This window comes from Suncus etruscus, chromosome 6 (genome assembly GCF_024139225.1).
Source record: "Suncus etruscus isolate mSunEtr1 chromosome 6, mSunEtr1.pri.cur, whole genome shotgun sequence".
Lineage (NCBI taxonomy): Eukaryota > Metazoa > Chordata > Mammalia > Eulipotyphla > Soricidae > Suncus > Suncus etruscus.
Window position 1 is genome coordinate 135678755 of NC_064853.1, and position 21897 is coordinate 135700651.

The following is a 21897-nucleotide window of genomic DNA, read 5'->3' on the forward strand; positions in this document are numbered from 1 at the left end:
ATGTTTATTAAATATAAAGCAAAAAAAAAAAGATGCCTAATGGGTATCTGTAATATGTAGCTGGGCAGGTACACTCTTATCTTTAACACAGTCACCATTTTTAGAAATAAAGTCATATATATATATTTTGGATAAGAAGTTGAGGCTGAAAAGATAGTATAGAGGACAAAGTGCTTGACTTTCATTCAGCTAACTGTTCAAACCACAGCACTGTTTTCAAATTCATAAAATAGAAGTTAAATCCAAGGTCTTTTATGTTAAAAAATGTGTTAACCCTGAACATGTGTCATGTGGACACAACTCAGTCTCCACGTGATTGGACAATGTTTGTCCAACTCTGAACCCCAGATCCCAGACGTAGAACTGATATAGCTCCCTGTAACAATATCAGGAACCAAACTCCGCTGGGAAATTTCTAACACTGCTCTGGAACCAATTTGCACCAGTTCTGATATCTGATATGATATCCCTACGAGGAAATGACAACTTGAGCTAAGAGCAAGTTGTCCTATCACATCACCTAACGGTAAGAGAAAATTAGAAGACACGGTGTCCTTCGATCTGTGCAAGAACCAAGAGCACTAACTACAGAAGACTGACTGTGAAACCATGACTGGGCAGAACTTATCCTAGGACCAGTAAGGAAAACCCTACCCTCGGCTGTAGCCTAGGACTAGTACAAAAATTAAGATCTCTAATTACAGAGGCTCAACTTTGACAACAGAGAAAGAGGAGAACTTTTGGAACCATAATGAAGACTCTAACCTAGGCTTTGGCCTAAGATCTGAGCAAAAACCAACACCACTTATTATCAGAAGACTGATTACGACAATGATGGCACAGAACTTCTAGAACCATAGACTATCCTAGACCTTGTCCTATGACCTGTGCAAATACCAAGATCTCTGGCTACAGTGGCCTGATTCTATCATTCACAACTGAGTTTCCTGGCACCACAAAAAAGACCTTGGGGTGTGGTAATGAGTATGTAGAGCCAGTAGTTGTACCTGTGACTATGCTTCAAGGGCGGAGAAACCCTGAATCTCTTAGGCCAAGGAATTCCCTTCCTTCCCCAATACTTACTGTGCCTGTGCATATAAAAAGGGGGGGGGGGGGCGGCACAAACCTTGCCACACCAGCACTCCTTTTTCTTCTTCTCTTGTTTTACTTTTCCTCTTTTTTTTTCTTCCTTTTTTACTCTTGTGGTTATTATTTGGTGATTTTTTTTTTTTTTTTGGTTTTTGGGTCACACCCGGTGGTGCTCAGGGGTTACTCCTGGCTGTCTGCTCAGAAATAGCTCCTGGCAGGCACGGGGGACCATATGGGACACTGGGATTCGAACCAACCACCTTAGGTCCTGGATCGGCAAGGCAAACACCGCTGTGCTATCTCTCCGGGCCCTGATCACAGTAATTGGTAAAAACAACCTTTTTTTGTTTTTTTTGAGTCACACCCAGTGGTCCTCAGAAGTTACTCCTGGCTCTGCACTCAGCAATCACTCCTGGCAGGCTTGGGGGACCATATGGGATGCGGGGATTTGAACTACCATCGGTCCTAAGTCGGCTGCGTACAAGGCAAACACCCTACCACTGTGCTATCTCTTCGGCCCAGTAAAAGAACTTTTGCACTTCTAGTTTTAGTTTCACACAAGTGTCTGTTTCTCACTATTTTTCTTGTTTTCTCTAATGGCATTAATTCACAATAAAGAGTTACAAAGGTCAGTTTCAAACATTTTATTTAACTTAAAAAGTGAGCAAAATCTGTGTTCAAATTATTTCAAGTAATGTATGGTACAGTCCACTATTCATCTAAAATGTGATTCATCCACAAAAGTATGTCGAAAATAAAGTTGTATACCACATAAGAAATTACACAGAACTTCTGATGTAAGTTTCATAGTCAATTCTCATTCTATTTATAGTTCAGTTGAATGATGCAAACAGAAAGCTTCTGTTTCTCTCAAACACAATTTAGAAGCTTTTATTCATATCTCTAACAATTGTACAACATTCTTGATTTGCATTCCCAATCATTTCTTCTTCTTTCCTTTCCCCTTTTTACTTCCCTCTCCTTGCTGAAGAGTTTGGTCACCACCTCCTGTCTTTTGTGTCCTTGTTTTTAGTTTAGGTATCATTTCTGCTGCATACAACATTACTGACATACCTAGAACCAGAAGTTAGACTTATGAGAAATAAGGATATAAACAATAACCAACTTGAACTTGAAGCTCAAACAAATTGAGAAAAACTTAAAAAATCTTCTATTAAGGTATTCATAATTCACAATAGTAAGAAAATCAAGCTTCACAGTTGCATAGTTACTTACCAGAAGTATTTTTGGGGGGTGGGGGGGAGATCTAGGGATCATACTGAGTCTCACACATGCAAGACAAGTGCTTTTCACCAGTGAGCTTAACGCACAAATGAGAAACATTTAAAAAGAAAAAAAATTAGGGTCTGGAGCATTAGAACAGTGGGTAGGGTCTAATCTTGTATGTGGCCAATCTGGGTTCAGTCTCTGGCATCCTATATGTCCCCTTATTCTGCCAAGAGCGATCCCTAAGTAAAGAGCCAGGATAAGCTCTGAACATAGAATGGTATATACCTCTTCCCCTTCAAATGAAATGACTATGAAAACAATTACTTCAAATATGGGCCTTCACAGAAGAAAATGGTGCTTAGAACAATGCTAAAATATTTAAATGAGCGGAACTAAAAAATTTAAAACATTTATACATTAATTTGTATATTAATATTTTAAAAATATTTAATATAAATTTTAAATGCAAATTCAGTCTTGCGGAGCTAAAGAGAATATATTTTGACACAACAAACTGGAAATAGAATTAAGAAACATAATAGGTCGGGAGCCTGCCTTGCATGTGGTCAACCTGGATTCAAACCCTGGCATTCCATATGTTCCCCTGAGTCAGAAGTTACTCAGAGCATCAAAAATCAAAAATCAAAAATGAGAGAAAAGGAATCATTAAGGAGTTGACAGCAGGTAGCTCAATTGCTTTGCATATAGGAGGCTCAGGTTTGATGATTAGCACCACATGTTCCCCAAACAAAACCAAAACAAGGCAAGAGCTGCATAATCCTTTCTCAGCACAGCATGGTATCTAGCACTGACCCAATAATATAGAAGCATTTACTGGGTATGATCCCACACAAAAAAATAGGGTATCACAGTGTTTTAACTTATCCAACTTAAAGATGCTCCAGAAGATTTTTGTTCAGATAAATTATATGTAGATGAACCACCACCGACTTCTGTACATCCAAAAGCAGGTGGTTACGCAAACAGAAACAAACCACTTAAAACTACTTCTTACATCTCTAAATTAGTTTATAGAATACAAACCATTTTTACGAAAGGCTTATTGGAAAGAGGCTGGAGCAAAATCAGAGTAGAGAGGATATCTGATTTGCACTAGGCTGACCTGGGTTCAATCCCTAGAACCCTGTAAGGTCTCTTAGCCCACCGGGGTGACCTGAGCACAGCATCAGATGTAAGCCCTGAGCACAGCTGGATGTGGCCCAGCTCAGTGGTAAGATGCTGCAGCTGTAACCTTGCTGTCCCCTTCCCTTGGTAACTGTGATAGTAAAAAGAAGAAAGAGAAAGCTTACGTGAAGGAAACTGTACAAGACAGAGGCTGCCGTCTTCTTGCTTGAGCTGGACTCGGACCCTGCCCCTGTACTGAACGTCACGATTCCATTCTCTAGAGTACATTTTATTTTTCTAATAGAAAACCAAAATGAACAAGACGTGTTTTCAAAAAAGAAGTTATGTCGATGAGATAGTTGCATAGCGGAAATAGGGAGCCACCTCGTACCTCAAGAAAGACGTTCAGTCCGACTGCGGAGCAAACATCTTGAATCTCTGTAGCCGTAGGATTCTCAACAGCCTAATGGTGAAACATAGAAATCCGGAACTGTTTCAAGTGGCGACTGCCAAAGGGAAACGTGTCCAAATGGTGAAAACTCGCCGTCAGGCCACAGTCCCTGTCACGGTCAATAGTTTTCTGGGTTACTGGGCTCTAAGTATATATGCCTGTTTCTACTTATAGGTAAGTTCATATACAGTTCAGAGTATGTGTTATTAAATCATATGTTGTATGTGTTCGTTGGCATGGTATATTCTCTGACTGTGAGCAGCAGAGTGTTTGTAGAAAAGGCAATTCGGGCAGGTAAGTGGGAGCTACTGGATAACAGCGAGAGGGCAAAACTCTCGCTTCAGGCCAACGACACGGACCGTTCCAAGGAGGGATGTCTGGCGCTCGAGGTGAGGCGGCTGCCTTGCCAGCGCTAGCCAGCCACGGGAGGGCCGCGGTTCGACCCCCCCAGCCAGGGGCGACGTCGAGCCCAGAGAAGGGAGAGCACGGAGCGTCTGGGCTGCTTCGGGGGGGAGAGTCACGGGCTTTCCCCCCCCGTAGCTGTCGGATCAGAACCTGCTGCGCTCGGGGCCCCGCGACTGATCCGAGCCGCCTCCCGCTCGGCCTCTCTGTCTCTGTCTGTCTGTCTGTCTGTCTCTCTCTCCCTCCCTCCCTCCCTCCCTGTCTCTCACCTTGCTCGCGGGGATGCGGCGGCCCTCGGCCAGCGTCTTCCGGCTGTTGAGGTAGGCGGGGTAGATGCAGATGAACCTGCCGGACACGACGGGACGGCGGGAGGAGAGCGAAGCGGAGAGTCAAGCCGCGCCGCGGGCCCCCGCCTCCCCGCCCTGGCCCCGCGGCCGCGAGCCCGGCCCACTCACCTGTCCTGGTCGGCGGGCGACCGCGCCGCCGCCGCCGCCGCCGCCGCCGCCGCCGCCGCGCTCGCGCTCGCCATGGCCGCCGCCGCCAGTCCCGCCCGCCCCGCCACCCGGAAGCCGGCGCCGGCGCTTCCGCCGGAAGTCCCGCCCCGCCGCCCGGAAGCCGGCGCTAGCACTTCCGTCGGAAAGTCCCGCCCCCACCCCGCACGGCGCTGACGTGGCCGAGGGCCTCGCCCTCGCGGGGCCGGCGCCGCCTCCTCGGGGCCCCCGCGCGCGGCCCCGCCTCCCCGCGCCCGCGCCCGCGCCCGCGCCCGCGCCCGCGCCCGCGCCCGCGCCCGCGCCCGCGCCCGCGCCCGCGCCCGCGCGGAGCGAAGCGACCGGAGGACACGCGAGCCTCCGAGTCCGCGCCCAGGCGGCAGGCGGCGTCTCCTCCGGGCCAGACCGGGCGGCCCAGCAGCGAGCGCACCCGCGGGAGCCCCGGGAGCAAGCCGCGCCGAGTGGGACGCGCAGCCACGGCGGCAGACGAGACGCCCACGCGGCCGCCGCCCCCTCCGCGAGCCCGGGCGCTCGGACGCCCCCGCAGCCCAGGGGCCTCGACGGACGCCACGCCGCGCCCCACTCCAGGCTGACACACGCCCCGGCAGCACCGGACCGGAGCCCCTGTGAAAGACCTGGCCAGCCGTCCACACGTGCCTCCTCCGAGAAGGGGTCCTGTCGGGGCTGCGACCACCCACCGGCAAGACACTCAGGGCTGACAGGAACTCGTGCCAGGGAACGGCTGAAGCGCCGCCGACTCCTACTTCGCACCCCCCAAATTCAGACGCCACTTTTCGACCACGCCTGTGCCTAGGCAGAGCGGAAAGGGAAGGGAAAACTGAGCGAACACATGCAGCCTGATAACAGTGAACGAAGGGTGGAGCGACTATTTCCTTCTGCCATTCATGCTACATTCAGGACTTCACTTTACATGGTTGCTAAAACAGTCAACGAAGGAAACACACGGTGCACTGGGCTGGGAGACAAGAAAAGTTTTCTAAATACGCCTGTGGGAATCAGCTTACATTGAAATAGAAAAGTTCACACGGAAAGTTGTAGGGGTGAAGAAAGGACTTCAGGCGGACAGAAGCCTGGACACAAACAGCTCAATGGTAGCTGACTGCATTGTAGATCACAGGCTATGACCCACACCACAAAATTAGGACTACTGTTCGAGGCACTGACCTACTTTGCAGGACATTGATTTCGACGTATTTAGCAGCCACTCCAAACTCTGACTGGGTTTTCGATCTTGCAAAGGGAACGGAAAGGACAAAAGTGGTGGGTGGGGCTGGATAGGACAGCCTACCCGGGCTTCATCTTCACCACTGCATATGGTCACCTGAGCTCCCTCACAGGTGATCCTTGAGTTCAGAGCCAAGAGTAAGTCCTCTGAACTTGGGGGTGTGAAGCCCCCCATCCTTCCCCCCAAAGTAGTAATGTATATATACATTTACTAAGCTGGACATTTGGACCGAAAATAGTCTGTTCTTTGCATCACCTTAATGAAGGTTGTAGTGAAAAGACACACAGCTGGACTTAAGCCAGTGAAATTTCTTTATTTTAAGGATAAAAACAAAATCTTACAAACACCATGATAGGAAAAAAAAAAAAAAAAAAAGGCTCAGCAATCTGAATTTTTTTACCCACTGGTTAAAAAAAAATCCTGAACAATGTTGTGACCCAAATTATCCTTTGTTTAGTATGAAAGAAAAATTGTAAATAAGCAAGGATTTAGAAAATATATCCACCTTAGCTTTCCTGGAAAAAAAATAACTATTTGAGAACATATTCTAAGTCAAGCCAAATTAACATAAAAATTGAACCCGTGAAACAATGGCAAACACTGTACTTAGATCTAAACAATTATTGGGTATTGTGATGATCATTATCACAATAGCAACTGTCCTGAATTTCTGAAATTGAAAGCAAATTATGTATTAATATAGGATATTCTTGCCACTAATTTGAGTTCCAGTTAAACTTGTGTCAGTTTTTAAAATTATTGTCATTCCATCACCCTGGCCATTCTAATAACCCCACATATGCCTTGGTTTTCTTGTTACGTGGCCCTTTCCTTCCTCATCCCTGCTCCTCAATTGAAGTACTTTTTTGAATTCCTCAAAATCTCAAATTCTTGCCTCCTATACCTTTTTAAAAACCCTTTTCCAGGATTAGAATTCTAGGAGTGGCTTCAAAGACTCTTAAGTCATTAAATCAACATCCTTAGCTAAGAAAAGGGGCATGCTGTCAATCTTTGAAGGAATTTCATCCCTTTTCTTTGGAAATTGTACTTTAGTAATTACTGTGGGAAGCGAGGTCACACCTAGCAGTGGTGCTCAGGGCTTACTCCTGGCTCTTTGCTCAGTATTACTCCTGAGGGGCTCAGGAGACCACAAGTAGTGGCTGGATGGGAAGGGACCCAGATCAGGCACGTGCAAGGCAAGCATCTTACTTTTGAGCCAAGGCTAATTTTTGTACGGGCCAAATCTTTTATTAATCTCATTGATTCTGTTTGTCATTTTTGGCTGTATCAGCTATGTTCAGGGCTTATTCCTGCTTCAGGGATCACTCCTAGCAGGGTTTAGGGGAACAATGGGGGTGAGGGAGGAAAGAACTGGGGATTAAACCCTGGTGGACCAGATGCAAACAATCATACTACCTGTCTTTTTAGGATTGACAAGGTAGGCCTTGCTTTTTTTTTTTTTTTTTTTTCATTTCGTTGCAGACATATCACTTGATACTTAACTCATAATCAGTGTTCATCTACTGGTATTTTTATTTTTAATCTGAAATTACGCACATACATACATACATATAGGCCTCCACTTTCTTTACATTTACCTATGCAAGTGTGACTGTGCTTTAAAATTTTATCCATTTTGGACTATTTGGTGTCTTTTGTTAATAGCATTAACCTGTCATTTTATGCTTCTTTGTAACTAGACCTTTCATTTCCCCAGTTCTTTGATGTTCAAGGATCATTTTTTTTTATATCTTAACCCCTCTACTATCTCTCCAGCCCCAAGTATGCATGCTTTAAGTTAAAAGTAAAATAGTACTAAACTCCCTAGATGAGACTAGAAAGTTTGTATGTTCTTACATCTTACTTCCCTTCTAATTTGCTTGGTTGAATATAAAATTAAGCATCTTATGCCTTCAGTTTTAGAGGGTATTGTTTCTTGTGTATAGTTCATTTTTGGGTTACACCTGGAATCATTCCAGGTGGTGCTTGAGGGACTACATATGATACTAGGGATTAAATTAAGTCTATGACTGACCATGTGCAGAGCTCTTTAACCCCTGGCCCTCAGATATGTATTTTCAAATACTACTTTACATCCTATTAGCTACCTAAATACCCTGAGTATCTTGTCTTTAGACAACTTACTATAGTGTAGAATCCCAAACAATGGCTGGAGAGGACTCAATGGTAAAATTGTGCACCACAGGCAGGAAGCCCAGGTTCCATCCCCACTGTCCCAAGCACAATGGAGCATGGGGACCAGTCCCTGAGCACTGCCAGGAGTGTGCTTCCATACCACACCCCAAAACAAATCCCATGTTATTACATCTCTTCTACTTTGTAAAAAAAAAAAAAATGCAACCGAGTTGGTTTCACAATTCTTTCAAATAATGTGTATCCTGTTTCAGTGCTTTTTCAGAATTTAGTTTTGCAATCAGATGCCAATCCACTTTACATTTTTTGGTAGGCAGTGTATTCCTTTCCTCCCACAGATGTTCTTAAAAAGTTTTCTTTGGGGGCCGGAGAGGTGGCACTAGAGGTAAGGTGTCTGCCTTTGCAAGCGCCAGCCAAGGAAAGGACCGCGGTTCTATCCCCAGGCGTCCCATATGGGCCCCCCCAAGCCAGGGGCAATTTCTGAGCGCTTAGCCAGGATTAACCCTGAGCATCAAACGGGTGTGGCCCCCAAAAAGTTTTCTTTGAAGAAAAATGTGGGGAAAATTAAAAACTAAGATGTCTCTAAATCAGATTTAGAGTTTCAAGGACCAATAGTTTAAAGTGCATAAAGGCCCAAACACAAACCAAAGCAGGCCTAAGAGGGAGGTTTGGAGGTAATGGCAAAACTAGTGATTTAGTGGTCTCTGACCTTAGTGTATGACTATCCAGATTTCACTCCTTTCTTTCCTGGTTGCTTCTAAGTTTTAGCTTCATCAGATGCCAATCACAGTTGCCCAGCTCCTTTTCACCCCAACACTTACTCACATACCTGAGGTTTCCCTGTGATTTATTTGAAATGGAGCAGCACAGTCCTCCCCTGCTCCCACCCGTTCCAGTTACTGGCCAGCAAAGGATGAGGACTCTCAACTAGGTCATCATCTGTTCCAGGTGTAAACAGCCACAGAAAGGCAAGACTAAATTATATGGTGCAGTGCCAGTATGAGGGAAGATGTTTGGATTCCAAGCAAAAAATGGTGTAAGAAATGTTTTACATTGTTCTCAATAGTTATTTTCTTTGATGCACCTCATATACATTGGTTACCTTCACTACCATACACCTTGTTGAGTATTTTTAATTTGAAAAAGTGATAATCACAAAACTTTTAAAATAAGAAAATAAGTCACAGATGTTAATAATTATTCTGAATATAAAGGAAAGTGTATTAGCACCAAGAACAATATCAAACACATGGAACATACAAGTTGAAAGGAGCATAAATGACCTAACAAAAACCAGGATAGTTTTATAGACCACAGAAGTTATAAGAATGGCAGGAAAGGACCTGCTGTTTACAGAAGTTAAAGTCCATAGGTTTCAACTTTATGAAATAGTATTTTTAAGTCAGCACGAGGGAAACAGACTTCTTATAAATTAAAACTAGTTATACATGCTATTTCTGCTTTCCTGACCACTGCAGTATTATTTGGTACATTTTAATCTGATAACTCAATCATTCCACTCTTGGCAATTTACTTTTTGCATTTTTTGGCACTCTATTCTTTTGCTATTCTAGGAAATCTTGATAACAGATCATCAGTTCTTGTGCAACATCCCTGCCGAGACTCACTCCTTAACCTGTGGTGACACCATCATGTTTCACATAAAATTTTGCTGGTCTTAATGTTGTTTGATCTTTATGGGCTTATCATATTATTTCCCTCTTAAAATCTCCTTGTCACTTATCCCCAATCATTACCAATCTGATTGGCCTAGTTGGTTAAGTCACCAAGCTGTATTAACAGATCAGGCACTTTCCCTTTTTACCTAAAATAATTCTTTATTCATTTGAATTTCCTTTTCTTTTTCCTTTAAATCTCTTCTCACTATTACAAACCTAATATTGTTCTTTGCTGAAACTGTCACAATAGTTTGTAGAGGGAATGTTAGTTGATACCTCAGGTATAGTCAGTGTCTTTAGAATTACTTCATCATTAATGTTTTGCAAATCTGCCCACTGTTGGGAATGATGATAGGCGTTATCAAGTATTTCACACCTAACGAAGGAAAATTCTTAGTATACTTAAAAGGTCCAACTGTTGAGACGAATAGAGAGAAGAACAAAGGCAATCACTGATGTACGTCAGGGTATCAGTTCTCTCTCTTTTGGTGTTGAGCTCCACCAGAGGTGTTCAATGATCACTCCTGGCTGTGCCCAGGAATCACTGGCAGTGCCAGGGACCCAACCAGGGTTAGCTGCACATGGCAAACACCTTAACCTCTGTAGTATCTCTCTGGCCTAGCATTTCTCAAAGTGGGTTCGCCAAAATAGTGGCATCACATCCTCTGCAGATTTGGAAAAATCGGTTTCTCTTTAAATTCCACGGAAAGGTCAGAAATGAGGGTTATTTCTCTCCGTATCTTAAGATGCACTTCTTGAGATCCAAATGCACTCTAGCTTGAAAGCCACTTTAGTTTATTTTGCTGTAATTGAAAAATCAGGACCCTTACTATTTCCTTAAGCAGCATCAACCCATAACTAATCAATACTGAGCCCAGGAGGATGTATTTATAACAAGTACACAGAATTTAGTCTGGTATTATTGCTGTACCCTTTGAAGGTAGAACTGAGGTTTGCCACTTTATCCAGACATTTTTTTCTTTTTTTGGGTCACACCCAGCAGCACTCAGGGGTTACTCCTGGCTCTATGCTCAGAAATCACTCCTGGCAGGCTTGGGGGACCATATGGGATGCCGGGATTCGAACCACCATCCTTCTGTGTCTAAGGCAAACGCCTTACCGCTGTGCTATCTCTCTGGCCCCAATTATTCAGACATTTTCAACCGCTAAGGTTTCCTTAAAGAGCAATGTAGACTGGCCCTTCACCCAGTAGGTGTTGCCTATATGAATTCCTGAGTTTCTGGCACATGGAAGGCACCTTTCCCCTCTTATCAGCATTGATGTTTTTCTTCCTTGTAAAAGGCAATTTTATTCAAATTGATTTACATCTTTTCCCATGGATGTTTATGAAGTGGTTTATAAAAACTTGTCAGTTATTTTTATAAAAATAGAAAATCAGGACTAGAAGAGGAAAGAAATATTACCTATGTGCATGTATTACACCTATATTCAGTATACCTGTTGGATAAGGCAATCTTTTAGAATAATATAAATAGAATAAATTAGTCGCATTATTCACAAACTATTTCATTCTGGTAAAATTTGACAAAAAAAATTAAGTCTAGAGATATTCCAAAGTAAACTGGGGAGTTTGCAAAGTGGTATAGTGGAAAGAGTATGGGCACTGGATTCAAACACCTTAGTTCTAAAAGCAATTTACTGGCATTTTAGCTTAAAAAATCAACTTCATAACCTGTAAGTCATCAGGCACAGGTAAGGGGCAGATAAAAAATTATATGATGTGATTTCAAGGATACCAGGTAGAGATGTGCTTACTTATCTTTGTCTTCTTTACCCAGTGACCCCCCCATACCTATAAAATGTTTAGTTCCTAAAGGTTGACTTCATGAATTTTATCATTAAAAACAATTTTTTATTCATTACAAACATAAGCACTTATCTTTCTTACCTTCCTATCTTTTAGAAGAAATTCTGGGAAAATCTATTAAATTTGTTAATAAGTTTATCAATTTGTCTTCCTTCACAAGGTGGATTCTCCCTGTTGTGAGGAAGAGGCACATAAACAAATTCCCTACAACGCTACTCTCAAACACAAAGTCCCAACAAGTAGGGTTTTTAAAAAAATAGTCTTTTGAAGAGCTTCATTTACCCTTTTATATTTCATGCAATTTGCATTTTCTGAGCATGGCAAAGTGCTGATTATACCTGGAGACTGTAATTTTGCCGTATCATAGAGGTTGATAAAGATGTTCATTCCAGACCAGCAGAACCAGGGAGAAGATGAAGTTACATTTCAAGAGAGGCTTGGAAGAGAGCAGACTTAAGAATGAGCAATGTTTTGAATATAAAATCCAATTTGGGAAAAGAAAGTCTACTGAGCCTAGTCTGTGCTAGGTAGTTCCACTGCTAATCCATGAATCTGTTTAAAGTCAACTCCAGTGGAATAAGAAAAAATATATAAGGAGAAAACTATTTAACAGAAAGAAATGCTAGTCACATATAAGAAAAACAAATTTCAGGAATGATTTAAGTGCCAATGCATAGGATGCCAACAATTTCAACTGTTTTTGTTACAGTAAGAGGAATTTTTACTCTTAATGCATAGGATTTGAAGAAAAAGTTTATATAAGGTTTTCAAAGAGGTCTTTTGAACAATTATTAATACAAATGTAAAATAAGAACCTTCAAACAAATACCATCTAAGTAACCGTTTACATACAGCAATAATTTATTCTGAAATGTTCATTTAGTTTCTGTTGAGACACACTCATGCCTCATTAATAAAAGAGCAGCCTTCTCACCTCAAATACTAGAATTATACAACAAGTTACGGCATAGCAAAAAATTCTACCTACTTTCAGATAAAATCTAGTTCAGGTAAAATAGTTTCCATTCAATGTTTTACAGTTACACAACTTTTTTTTTTGTTTTGAGCACAAACAGTATGATTTGTTACACTGTAGCTATCTAAATGCGCACATGGAACCACAGAACTGTTAATCATTACTTCTGGAAAGGAACCACCAGTTTCATTCATGCACTAAAGCAAAGCAGGCTGGGCAGACTTGTTCACCGGAACCATATTACTGTGAATTTCACAGCCACATGATTAATTATGATGTCAGATGGAAACACGAGGATTAAAAGACTATTTTTTGCATAAATACCAATTTCTCCCTGATGTTAAGTTTAGTGAGTTTATAACCTAGAAATGATTGATAACAGCAAGATATATCTTCTATCTGTACTTAATTATTAAGACAAGCAATAATTAAAGGACGATGGGGTGGGATGCTATTTAAATACATGTAAAACATACTGTACAAATATACTTGGATTTACCATTTTCTTCCAAACTATGAGTGCCTCCCAAAATATGACCAGTGAAGACAATTATACTATCAAATATGGCTTCCAGAACAAAAACCTTCTAACAAGAATCAAACCTATTTACAAAAATTCCCAGTTTTTAAAGTTTCATTTGAAACCAAAATGCTCCATAGCAGTTGTAATGAACACATGATCTTCTACTTCCCTCACACAGATGTCACCAGGTAAGATCCAGAATGGCGCTTAGGACTCTGACTTCCACTGGATTCTGCATTGTCAGTCTTGGAATCTCGTTTCTTCGAGCTGTTGTTCACGGGGGTTGGGATCTGAGATGGCCTGGCAGAAGTGCTATCTGCACTGCTTTTCCTTGGGCTGGGGTTATAATTAAAAGGAGTGACTCTGGCAGCAACGGTCCCACTAGGTGAACTGTGTTTGCTTGAGCTACTAGAACTGAATGGGGTACGCTCTGCTATAGAACTTTCATTGGTCTCTGATGTGGGCACAGAATTATTCTGTCCCGGTTTTGCCTCAGTTCCTTTTTGGTCTGGAGCATCCACCTGAAGAAAGGAGTTCAGGCGGTTTTCTAAACCCACAGTACGTACAGTGACACTGCCATTACCAATATTTTGTTTTCCCTGATTATCTTTTGAGTCTTTAGCATTTGGGTTTCCCTTTTCTGAAAAACTGTCGATCACCGGGGGAGAATTTCCTGTTGGAGACTTTCCAGATCTAGGGTTGTTGATGGGGCAGTCCTCAATTCTAACCCAAACATCCTCTGTTTTAGAAACGGCAGGCGCCATTTGATAAATGAGGGTCTTTGATTCAGCACCATTTGTAGCACCTGAGGAAGTGGTCTGAGAAGTACTATTTGTGGGAGAAATTTCACTTTCTTTTATTTTCCTCCATGTTCCTTTTGTGGGTACTTGGTTTTCTTTAGTTTGTTTGGTGCCTGAAGAAAAGTTCACTTGTTTTTCATCCTCGCTTTTTGCCTTTTCACTGGATTCTGATGAGGCAGAAAGAATTGAAGATGAACTTCCAGTTCTTCTCCAAGTACTTACTCGAGGAAGCGATGATGAATGTTTGCTGTGCTCACGTTTCCAGGTTCCAGACCTATTGATGGGAAGTCTGGAAGGGCTTTCAGAGTGGGAGCGTGCGATGTCATGGCGCTTTGCTGGTCTTCCATCACTATACTCAATGGTGGGGCTGAGATTAGGGGGTAGTTTTCGCCATCCACCAGACTGAACAGATGGATGCGTCGAAAGGGACATGTCAGGAAGGGAAGGACTTAAAACTGGAGTCTGTGCTTGGGACCTAGTGGGAGAATCTGGTCTGGAAGAGGGAGAAAGAGATTCAAACGAAGCAGATTCTTCCAATCTTCTCCTTAGAGTCGGACTTGGAGCTTCTTTGATGAAAGTTGACTGGCGTACTAAAACAGGTCTCTCTGACCTGTCAGATTCACTTCCACTTGATTTAGCTGAAGACATTCTGTTGAGTTCTACTTTTTTATTGGACCCATTGCTATTACTCATCTGATTTAGTCCTTTGGAGGCTGACTCACTTCTTGGGATACTACTGCCATTCTTGGATAAGCCCGTTGTTTGCTTGGTCAGGTTCTGCTGGCTCAACTGTCTCCCTGGGGATGTATACAACATTTTCCCAGAACCCGAGGACTTCGTTGAAGCAGTACTAGGGGATGATGTCCTTGGCAGCTGAGATAATTTGTTAGGACTTATCCCGTTTCTACCAGGAGAAACTGAGCTTCGTCCCGGAGACTGCATAGGCCTGGTTAATGGCTGCTGGGCAGGTCTTGAAGGAGTGGATTCTCTCGATCCTGATCTTGATGGTCCTTTATTTGAGCCTCCTGGTTGGGTTGTCGGCTTAGTAACTGGGCTCAATTCTGATTTCACTGATGGCTTGGCTCCTCTTGGAGAAGTGGTAGCCGACTGACCTTCACTAGGGCTTTTAGAGGCTGGAGTCTTAATGGGTGGACCTTTTTTAGAAACAGGACTAGTACTTGAGGAGCTATTTCGGACTCCAGGAATATGAATCATTGTTCTACCTCGAGAGATTGAAGGCATGTTTGTTTGGAGGGATTGCTTAATTTGGCTTGAAACTTCTGAATTGGACCGTACTTTTCCAGTAATCAAACTTTTATAAACTTTTTTCCCTCCTTTGATTCCTTTATTTTCAGCTTCTACTTTTTTAGTTTCCAATGTACTTTTCTCCCCTGGTTTTAGAATTCGCGGGCCTTTATTGCTTGTAAAGGGTTTTTCCTCCTGGTCAGGTGTAAGATGAAATGGTGACCCCAGGGAGATTCCTGATTTCAGTGAAAGGATCGAATCCGAATCAGAGGAAGCTTGCCTAGATAAGCAGGCAGCTGCAGCAGCTTGATGTAAACTACTTACTATAGAATTTGCACCCTCCTGAATAGCTTTCCAATCAAACGTTTCTGAGTCAGGGGATAAGCCATGCTCTGAATCTGGTCTGTCTATATCTTTCAAATCTAATGTTAAATCTTCTGCCAAAATGCCACCCATATTCCTGGGACTATGCTTCTCATGATCACCCTTAGGTCTTGGAGGCTTTTTCTTCTTTGGCATTGCAGAACTTATACATTCCTGCAGCAGATCATCTTCAGAATCAATACTAAGAGAACTGAGGGAACTGTTTCTAGAGAAGCAGACAGGGGTATCTTCAACATGGAATGACTTAGGAGCATAGCCAGATGTCTGAGGTTTACTCGGTTCTCCCTGTGAGTCAGGGGGTACTCTCTCTTTGATAGGCTCATTTTCTTTACTGTTATTGTTTTCTTGATCAATGTCACTAAGAGAACTCAGAGAGGAATTTCGAGAGAAGCAAACTGGAGTATTTTCAATAGCAAAATTCTGTAATTTCTCATCAGTTGCTGCTCCTCTATCTGGTACATCTTTGGAAGACTGCGGAAAAGTGGATTGTTTCTGCAGTAAAGGTTTAGACTGACCTCGATTTACCGGATGTTTTGTAACAGCTTGTGTCTTAGTAGTTGGCTGTTGGTTAGAGGTTAGTTCTGTGTGGACTTTAGCCTCTGACTCCTTATTTTCTTTCCCCTTTCTTAATTCGGCCTTTTCCCTAGAAAGATCCACATCATCATCATCAAAATCTAGAGAACTCAGAGAATCGTTTCGTGAAAAACAATATGGAGTTCCTTCAATAGGTGTGTAATGATGAGGGGAATCAAAAGTAAAACTTCCTCTGATTCGATCTTCATTATTTGGTTGCTTATCAGTGAAATCCTTGCAATTATTTTTCAGGTTCTGTTTCTTTGAATCTTTGTTGTCTGGGAAAGTTCTGTCTGCATTTAAATTGCTTTTTGTGTCTGGATTTTTTCTGACACGAGTCCTAGATTCAGTATTTTGTGGCATAGGTTTAACTGGTGAAGTTGGTTTCTTTTTCTTACTCTCTAACTGATTTTTGTTAGTTCCTGAGGAAGACATAGAAGCTTGCTGGACCTGGTCCATTATCTTTTTAACCCGGAAAGGCTTGTGACTTTTTCCTTTCGGCATAGCAGAATTAATGCATTCTGCAAGGATATCGCCTTCTTCTGTTTTATTGTCATCTAATTCAGGTATAGTGAACGATGAGGCCTTTCCTCTTTGAGCCTCATCTGTACTTCTGCCTTCTGTGGGAATGGTGTCTCGCTTTTCAAATTCTCCCAGTGGTGCCCCTGCTCGAACCCCTTCTCCTGCAGACTCATTGGGAGGGGATTCGATTGTGAGATCACTGAGCGATGTCGCTGTGGAAAAGTTGATGGGTGTCCCTTCTACGCAATATACTCGTGGCACGTCATCTCCTGGTGTAAAGCTAACATGCTTTTGTGCTTGTAGCCGGTTTTGTGACGGCAAAAGTTTGTACACAGGTAACTGACTTGGTTTCCGTGCCACGGGTGGAGGTAATTTTGAAGTCGCCTGGGGTGGCCTTTTGGCTTTATGTGAAGATTTTGTTGGCATGGCAGAGATGATACATTCTTCTAGTATTTCAATATCATCATCATCAGAATCATCTAAAAGATCTTTTTCAGAATCAGCGGGCTTTTCTGCCTTTTTACCCTGATTTTCATGTGCTTCTTCAGGCTGCTCAGATTCGGTTTCATTCCCATTGTCATTTTCCTGCACCGGGGGCATTATTCTCAATTCCACATCTTTCTGTATAAATGGCTCATCAAGACTCAGAGCGCTCAGGCTGGATGAACAAGAAAATCCATCTGGAGTACTTTCTGTGGCAAAATGCATTAAAGTATCAGTATCTTGAAGAACCTGCACCCGCTGGACGGCAGCATGCACCGCAGCTTGCTTAGGTCCACTCTTTTCAGCATTAGGTATTTTGTTTTGAGGGACCTCTTGCGTATTTGTGATTGCTGGAGGAGGAGGAGGGGTTTTACTTCTACTTGGCGGCATGGTTTGTCCAGGGCTATCTGGAAGGTCACTAGGGCTTATAATACCACTGACCATTCCACTGCAGGGCTCGCTCTGAACAGAGCTGGCAATAGAGCGACTCTCAAAGCTGTCAAGTGAGCTGACAGAGGTACATCTACTAAACATGAGGGGAGTCTCCTGCACGTAGTGTTCTGGTGGGCTTTTAGGTGTCTGGGCTCCACTTTTTGATGGAGATTTGGCTCCTGAGGAAAATTCTACAGCTTTGTGTCTGGTTGATTCAGAAGATAAACCAGAAGCCTGCAGTCTGCTGGACTTGGCTCTAAGATGTTGGGATGCTGTGGGAACTTCATTCACAGAATCTTCAGTTGATCTAGCTCCATTGTTTTCTTTAATTTCTACAATTTGTAACGTATTTGCAGAATCTGTTGGCTGTGTTGTCTGATCACATCCTATTTCATCTTCAGCAGATGACAAAGATGACAATGAACTACACCTTGAGAAACATATCGGCGTATCTTCTACACAGTAAGTCTGTATTGTTTCTTGGTTGATAGAGGGAACTTTGCAAGAAGCAGCTTTCTGAGTCTGGCTACTTCTACTCTGGGATGAACTTGGATGGAGTGGATTCTGCCTCTTAGAGTTAGATGAAGGTGTAACATTGCTCTCACTGTTTGAAGAGATGTGCTCAGTTTTAGTGTTCTGGGTAGACGGATTCTTTGTAAAGGAAAAGCCTGGTTTCTGTGAGGAAGGAATGTCAGTGGTATATTTTAGACTGTAATCAATAGGCTGATCTACATGATGCTTTTCTTCATTATATTTTATGCTATAATTTGTTGGTCTCTCTTCTTCTTCATGCTGCTCTTCTTCAGAGTAACGCTCACTATAGTTAGTTGGCTTATCGTCCTCATAATCATCTTCTTGACACAATGCCTGGTTTACATTCTGGTTAATGCCAGAATGTAGGTTAGAACCTACTCGATTTGTTTCTGAACCGTTGGCTCCTCTTGATCTATATGGGGACACACATTCCTGCTGTCCAAAATGTGGTTGGAATTTGAGATGTTTATCATCAGTGTTCTCAGGGTATATGGGGTAAGTTGTGCTTTGACTCCTTGATTGTCTCTGCTCGTTTTGTTTTATTTCATCTTCTATAATATGTTTGGGTCTTGCCCATCTTTCGTTCTGTGAAGGACTTTGCCTTCCAGAATTCAACTGCTCATCTGAATACTTGAGGCTATAATTTATTGGTGTATCTAGTTCTCCATCATTATCATCCATATGATTTGCACTATGTATTTTATGGGCCAGGTCAGCTGGATATTGACCATAGCTACAGAATTTACTTTCATCATCTTCAGAGTAAGATTCAATGGAAGGTTTCATTTGCCCCCTTTTGCCATAGCCATCACTACTACTGACACTATTTAAGCTATCATTTGAAGATCTCTTATATTCCAATTTGCCATAAGGCATTGGACATGTCCTATTTGAATTTTCTGGCTTAGTGAAGTTGTAAGTGTTTGAGTGTGGATGGGTGGTAGAGCTTCTTCTTAAGGCATTCCTTTCATCTGTCCCACAGTGTAACTCAGTGGCCGATCCCGAACTTCTTTCTTCTTGGGAGCTATGAATGGCTGACACTTCTTCCATGACTTTGGCAATATGGGCTGCAGTGGTGGAGATCTGGAGACCTCGCTTTGAGGAGGTTCCCGGGTTTTCTGCTGTTGAGTGGTAGTCACCCAAACGAATTCCTCGTTCTCTCTCCAAACTCCTATCTTTTTCAGAACGAGAACTATCTAAACTTCCCCTCGATGAAGAGCTGGGCAACACTGTAGTGTTTAAATATGGTGAAAGAACTGTCATATTTCCAGTATTGAAGCTATCTGGTCTGTTGTCATCATGTCGGTTGTTGTCAAAAACATAGTCCCCATAAAGACTCTGCTTGTGTCTTGGCTTACTACGATGAGTTGCCTTGGGACTTAAATTGTCAATATTGTCAAATGTTTCTGATAAATGCTGAGCATCTAATTCTGCTTCCAGGGCCTTTTGTTTCCTGACATGAAGAGAAGGCAAGCTTGAACCAGGAGACATTATATTGGCATCCTTGTATTTCGCAGGTCTATTTGCCATGAGATTCCGTAAAGCTGCAGCACTTCCCATAGCAATCATCTTGTGCTTTGAATGAATGAGGTTCTTGAGCATGCTTACTGCCCCCATGTCCCACAATGCTTCCTGGTCTTTGGGGTTTCTTGCTGAGAGATTCCACAGGGTTCCACAAGCATTGCTGACTATTGTCAAACTGTGAGATTTTAAATGCTGTAATAATGTTTGCAGGCAGTTGTTCTCTCTTAGGATTTGTCTGAAGTAAAAACAAGGGGTTATAAAATTAAGGTCAAAGTCTTTAGTAAAAAACAACAAAAACACAGGAGATATATTTGATCTAAAACTAATTACTAAAACTTGTTAACATAAGACATACTGTAATCACACGAAACTATATTTTAAGTCCAAGATTTCTCCATCTCACTTTTTTTTTCTTTTAGGGTTTTGGGTTACACCTAGTAATATTCAAGGATTTCTCCTGGTTTTGCACTCAGAAATTACTCTTGGCAGTGCTCAGGGGATGACCCTATGTGATACTGAGAACTGAACCCTTGGCTGTATGCAAGGCAAACACCTCCTTGCTATATTATTGCTCTAGCCTCAGTCCATCTCCTTTCATTGTTAGGCAAGTTAATATTACTTGTTTTTATAAATGTGTACAAGGTAATCTATTCTGAAAATTCTGATATAAGAGTTTTCTAAATTATTTTTTCTTGAGCAAACATTTATTTTATTTACATGGTGACATTCCCAATGTTGACCAAAACATTCTGGTAGAGACAGAATTGGTCAAAAGATTTTTTGGGGGCCTGGAGAGATAGCACAGCGGTGCTTGCCTTGCAAGCAGCCGATCCAGAACCTAAGGTGGTTGGTTCGAATCCTGGTGTCCCATATGGTCCCCCGTGCCTGACAGGAGCTATTTCTGAGCAGACAGCCAGGAGTAACCCCTGAGCACCGCCGGGTGTGAACCAAAAACCAAAAACCAAAAAAAAAAAAAAAATTTTTTTTTTTGTTGTCAAGGAGCAAAAATCAAGATTTTTATGTTGTCAGAGTTCAGCAAACTGTAAACTCACTTTCTTAAGCCATCTTTATGGCTTTTCTTTGTGATACTGCCACTGCTCTTGATAAATGTTTTCCGGGAAGTTGCATGTGTATTGGTTTTTTCTTTTCCTATGACTAAAGTGCACAAAAAGTTTTCAAAGCACTTCATAGCAACTATAAAATCAATGATTTGAGAATCAGCATAATAAATTTGGGGCTTGAAAAAAGGATACAATCTTTGATGCATTATACACTGAAATTAATGACAGCATATTCAGCTTTAGTGGGCTTAAAGTGGCAAGGTGGCTAGACAAATAGCTCAGTGGTAGAGTGCACGCCTCACATGTTTGGAGTACCCTCGGGTTTGGTCCCAGTGCTGCTAATGAGTCGTGACAAAAACCCAATGAAACAATAATGGATGTGTGAAGTTCTGCAACAGATATAAACATGGTAGCCTTCCTTTAGAAACATCAGAACACTCTCCTGTGTTTAAGCCTTTTTTTTTTTGGGGGGGGGTGTGTGTGTCAGAAGGTAGTTTATAGGCCTTGCATGTTAAGAGACCCAGGTTTAGTGGTTCCACTAAGAGCCACTAGCAGCCACTCAGGACCAAGCAGGGAACAACCAATGAGTATTGCCAGGCCAGGCTTCCCCCCAAAAAACAAATAGAAAAAGGGAGTTTCTCTGCAAGACAGAATGGGCCATAAAGCTTATAGCTAATGCATCAAAAAACTTTAGTTTTTATATCATTTACAAATTCTTTTACCAGAAGTACTTCATTAAGTAAAACTGGTGAGAGAGAAAGAAAGAGAGAGAGAGAGAGAGAGAGAGAGAGAGAGAGAGAGAGAGAGAGAGAGAGAGAGAGAGAGAGAGAGAGAGAGAGAGAGAGAGAGAAAATACACGAGTTAAAGTGCTTATGTTGACCAATTGTGGTTTGAGTCTGGTGTTGCAAAAGGTCCCAAAACACTTCATTAAGTAAAACTGGGGGGGGGGGGAGAAGAGAGAGGAGAGAGAGGAGAAAGAGGAGAGAGAGGAAAGAGAGAGAGAGAGAGAGAGAGAGAGAGAGAGAGAGAGAGAGAGAGAGAGAATACACGAGTTAAAGTGCTTATGTTGACCAATTCTGGTTTGAGTCTGGTGTTGCAAAAGGTCCCACAAGCACTACCAGGAATAATCCCTTAGCACAAAGCTGGGA

The 21897-nt window shown here is 42.4% G+C and overlaps 2 protein-coding genes across 3 annotated transcripts in view; both read right to left on the minus strand.

The window, feature by feature from the left end:
- Window positions 1-1718: 1718 nt before the first annotated feature.
- Window positions 1719-4826, minus strand: SRP19 (signal recognition particle 19). The gene is made up of 5 exons (XM_049775667.1): window positions 4753-4826; window positions 4567-4642; window positions 3836-3907; window positions 3630-3741; window positions 1719-2163 (listed from the first exon to the last, which is right to left on the minus strand). Exons 1-5 carry the CDS (start codon window positions 4824-4826, stop codon window positions 2030-2032), a joined length of 468 nt encoding a protein of 155 aa, XP_049631624.1. The 3' UTR covers window positions 1719-2029.
- Window positions 4827-12432: 7606 nt separating this feature from the next.
- APC (APC regulator of WNT signaling pathway) overlaps window positions 12433-21897 on the minus strand; it is a 70213-nt gene continuing 60748 nt past the window's right edge. For both annotated transcript variants that reach the window (XM_049776036.1, XM_049776035.1), the window contains one exon: window positions 12433-19923. In XM_049776036.1, the coding sequence (XP_049631993.1) occupies window positions 13362-19923 (6562 nt within the window). In that variant the 3' untranslated portion in view covers window positions 12433-13361. The remainder of the gene's footprint in view (window positions 19924-21897) is intronic.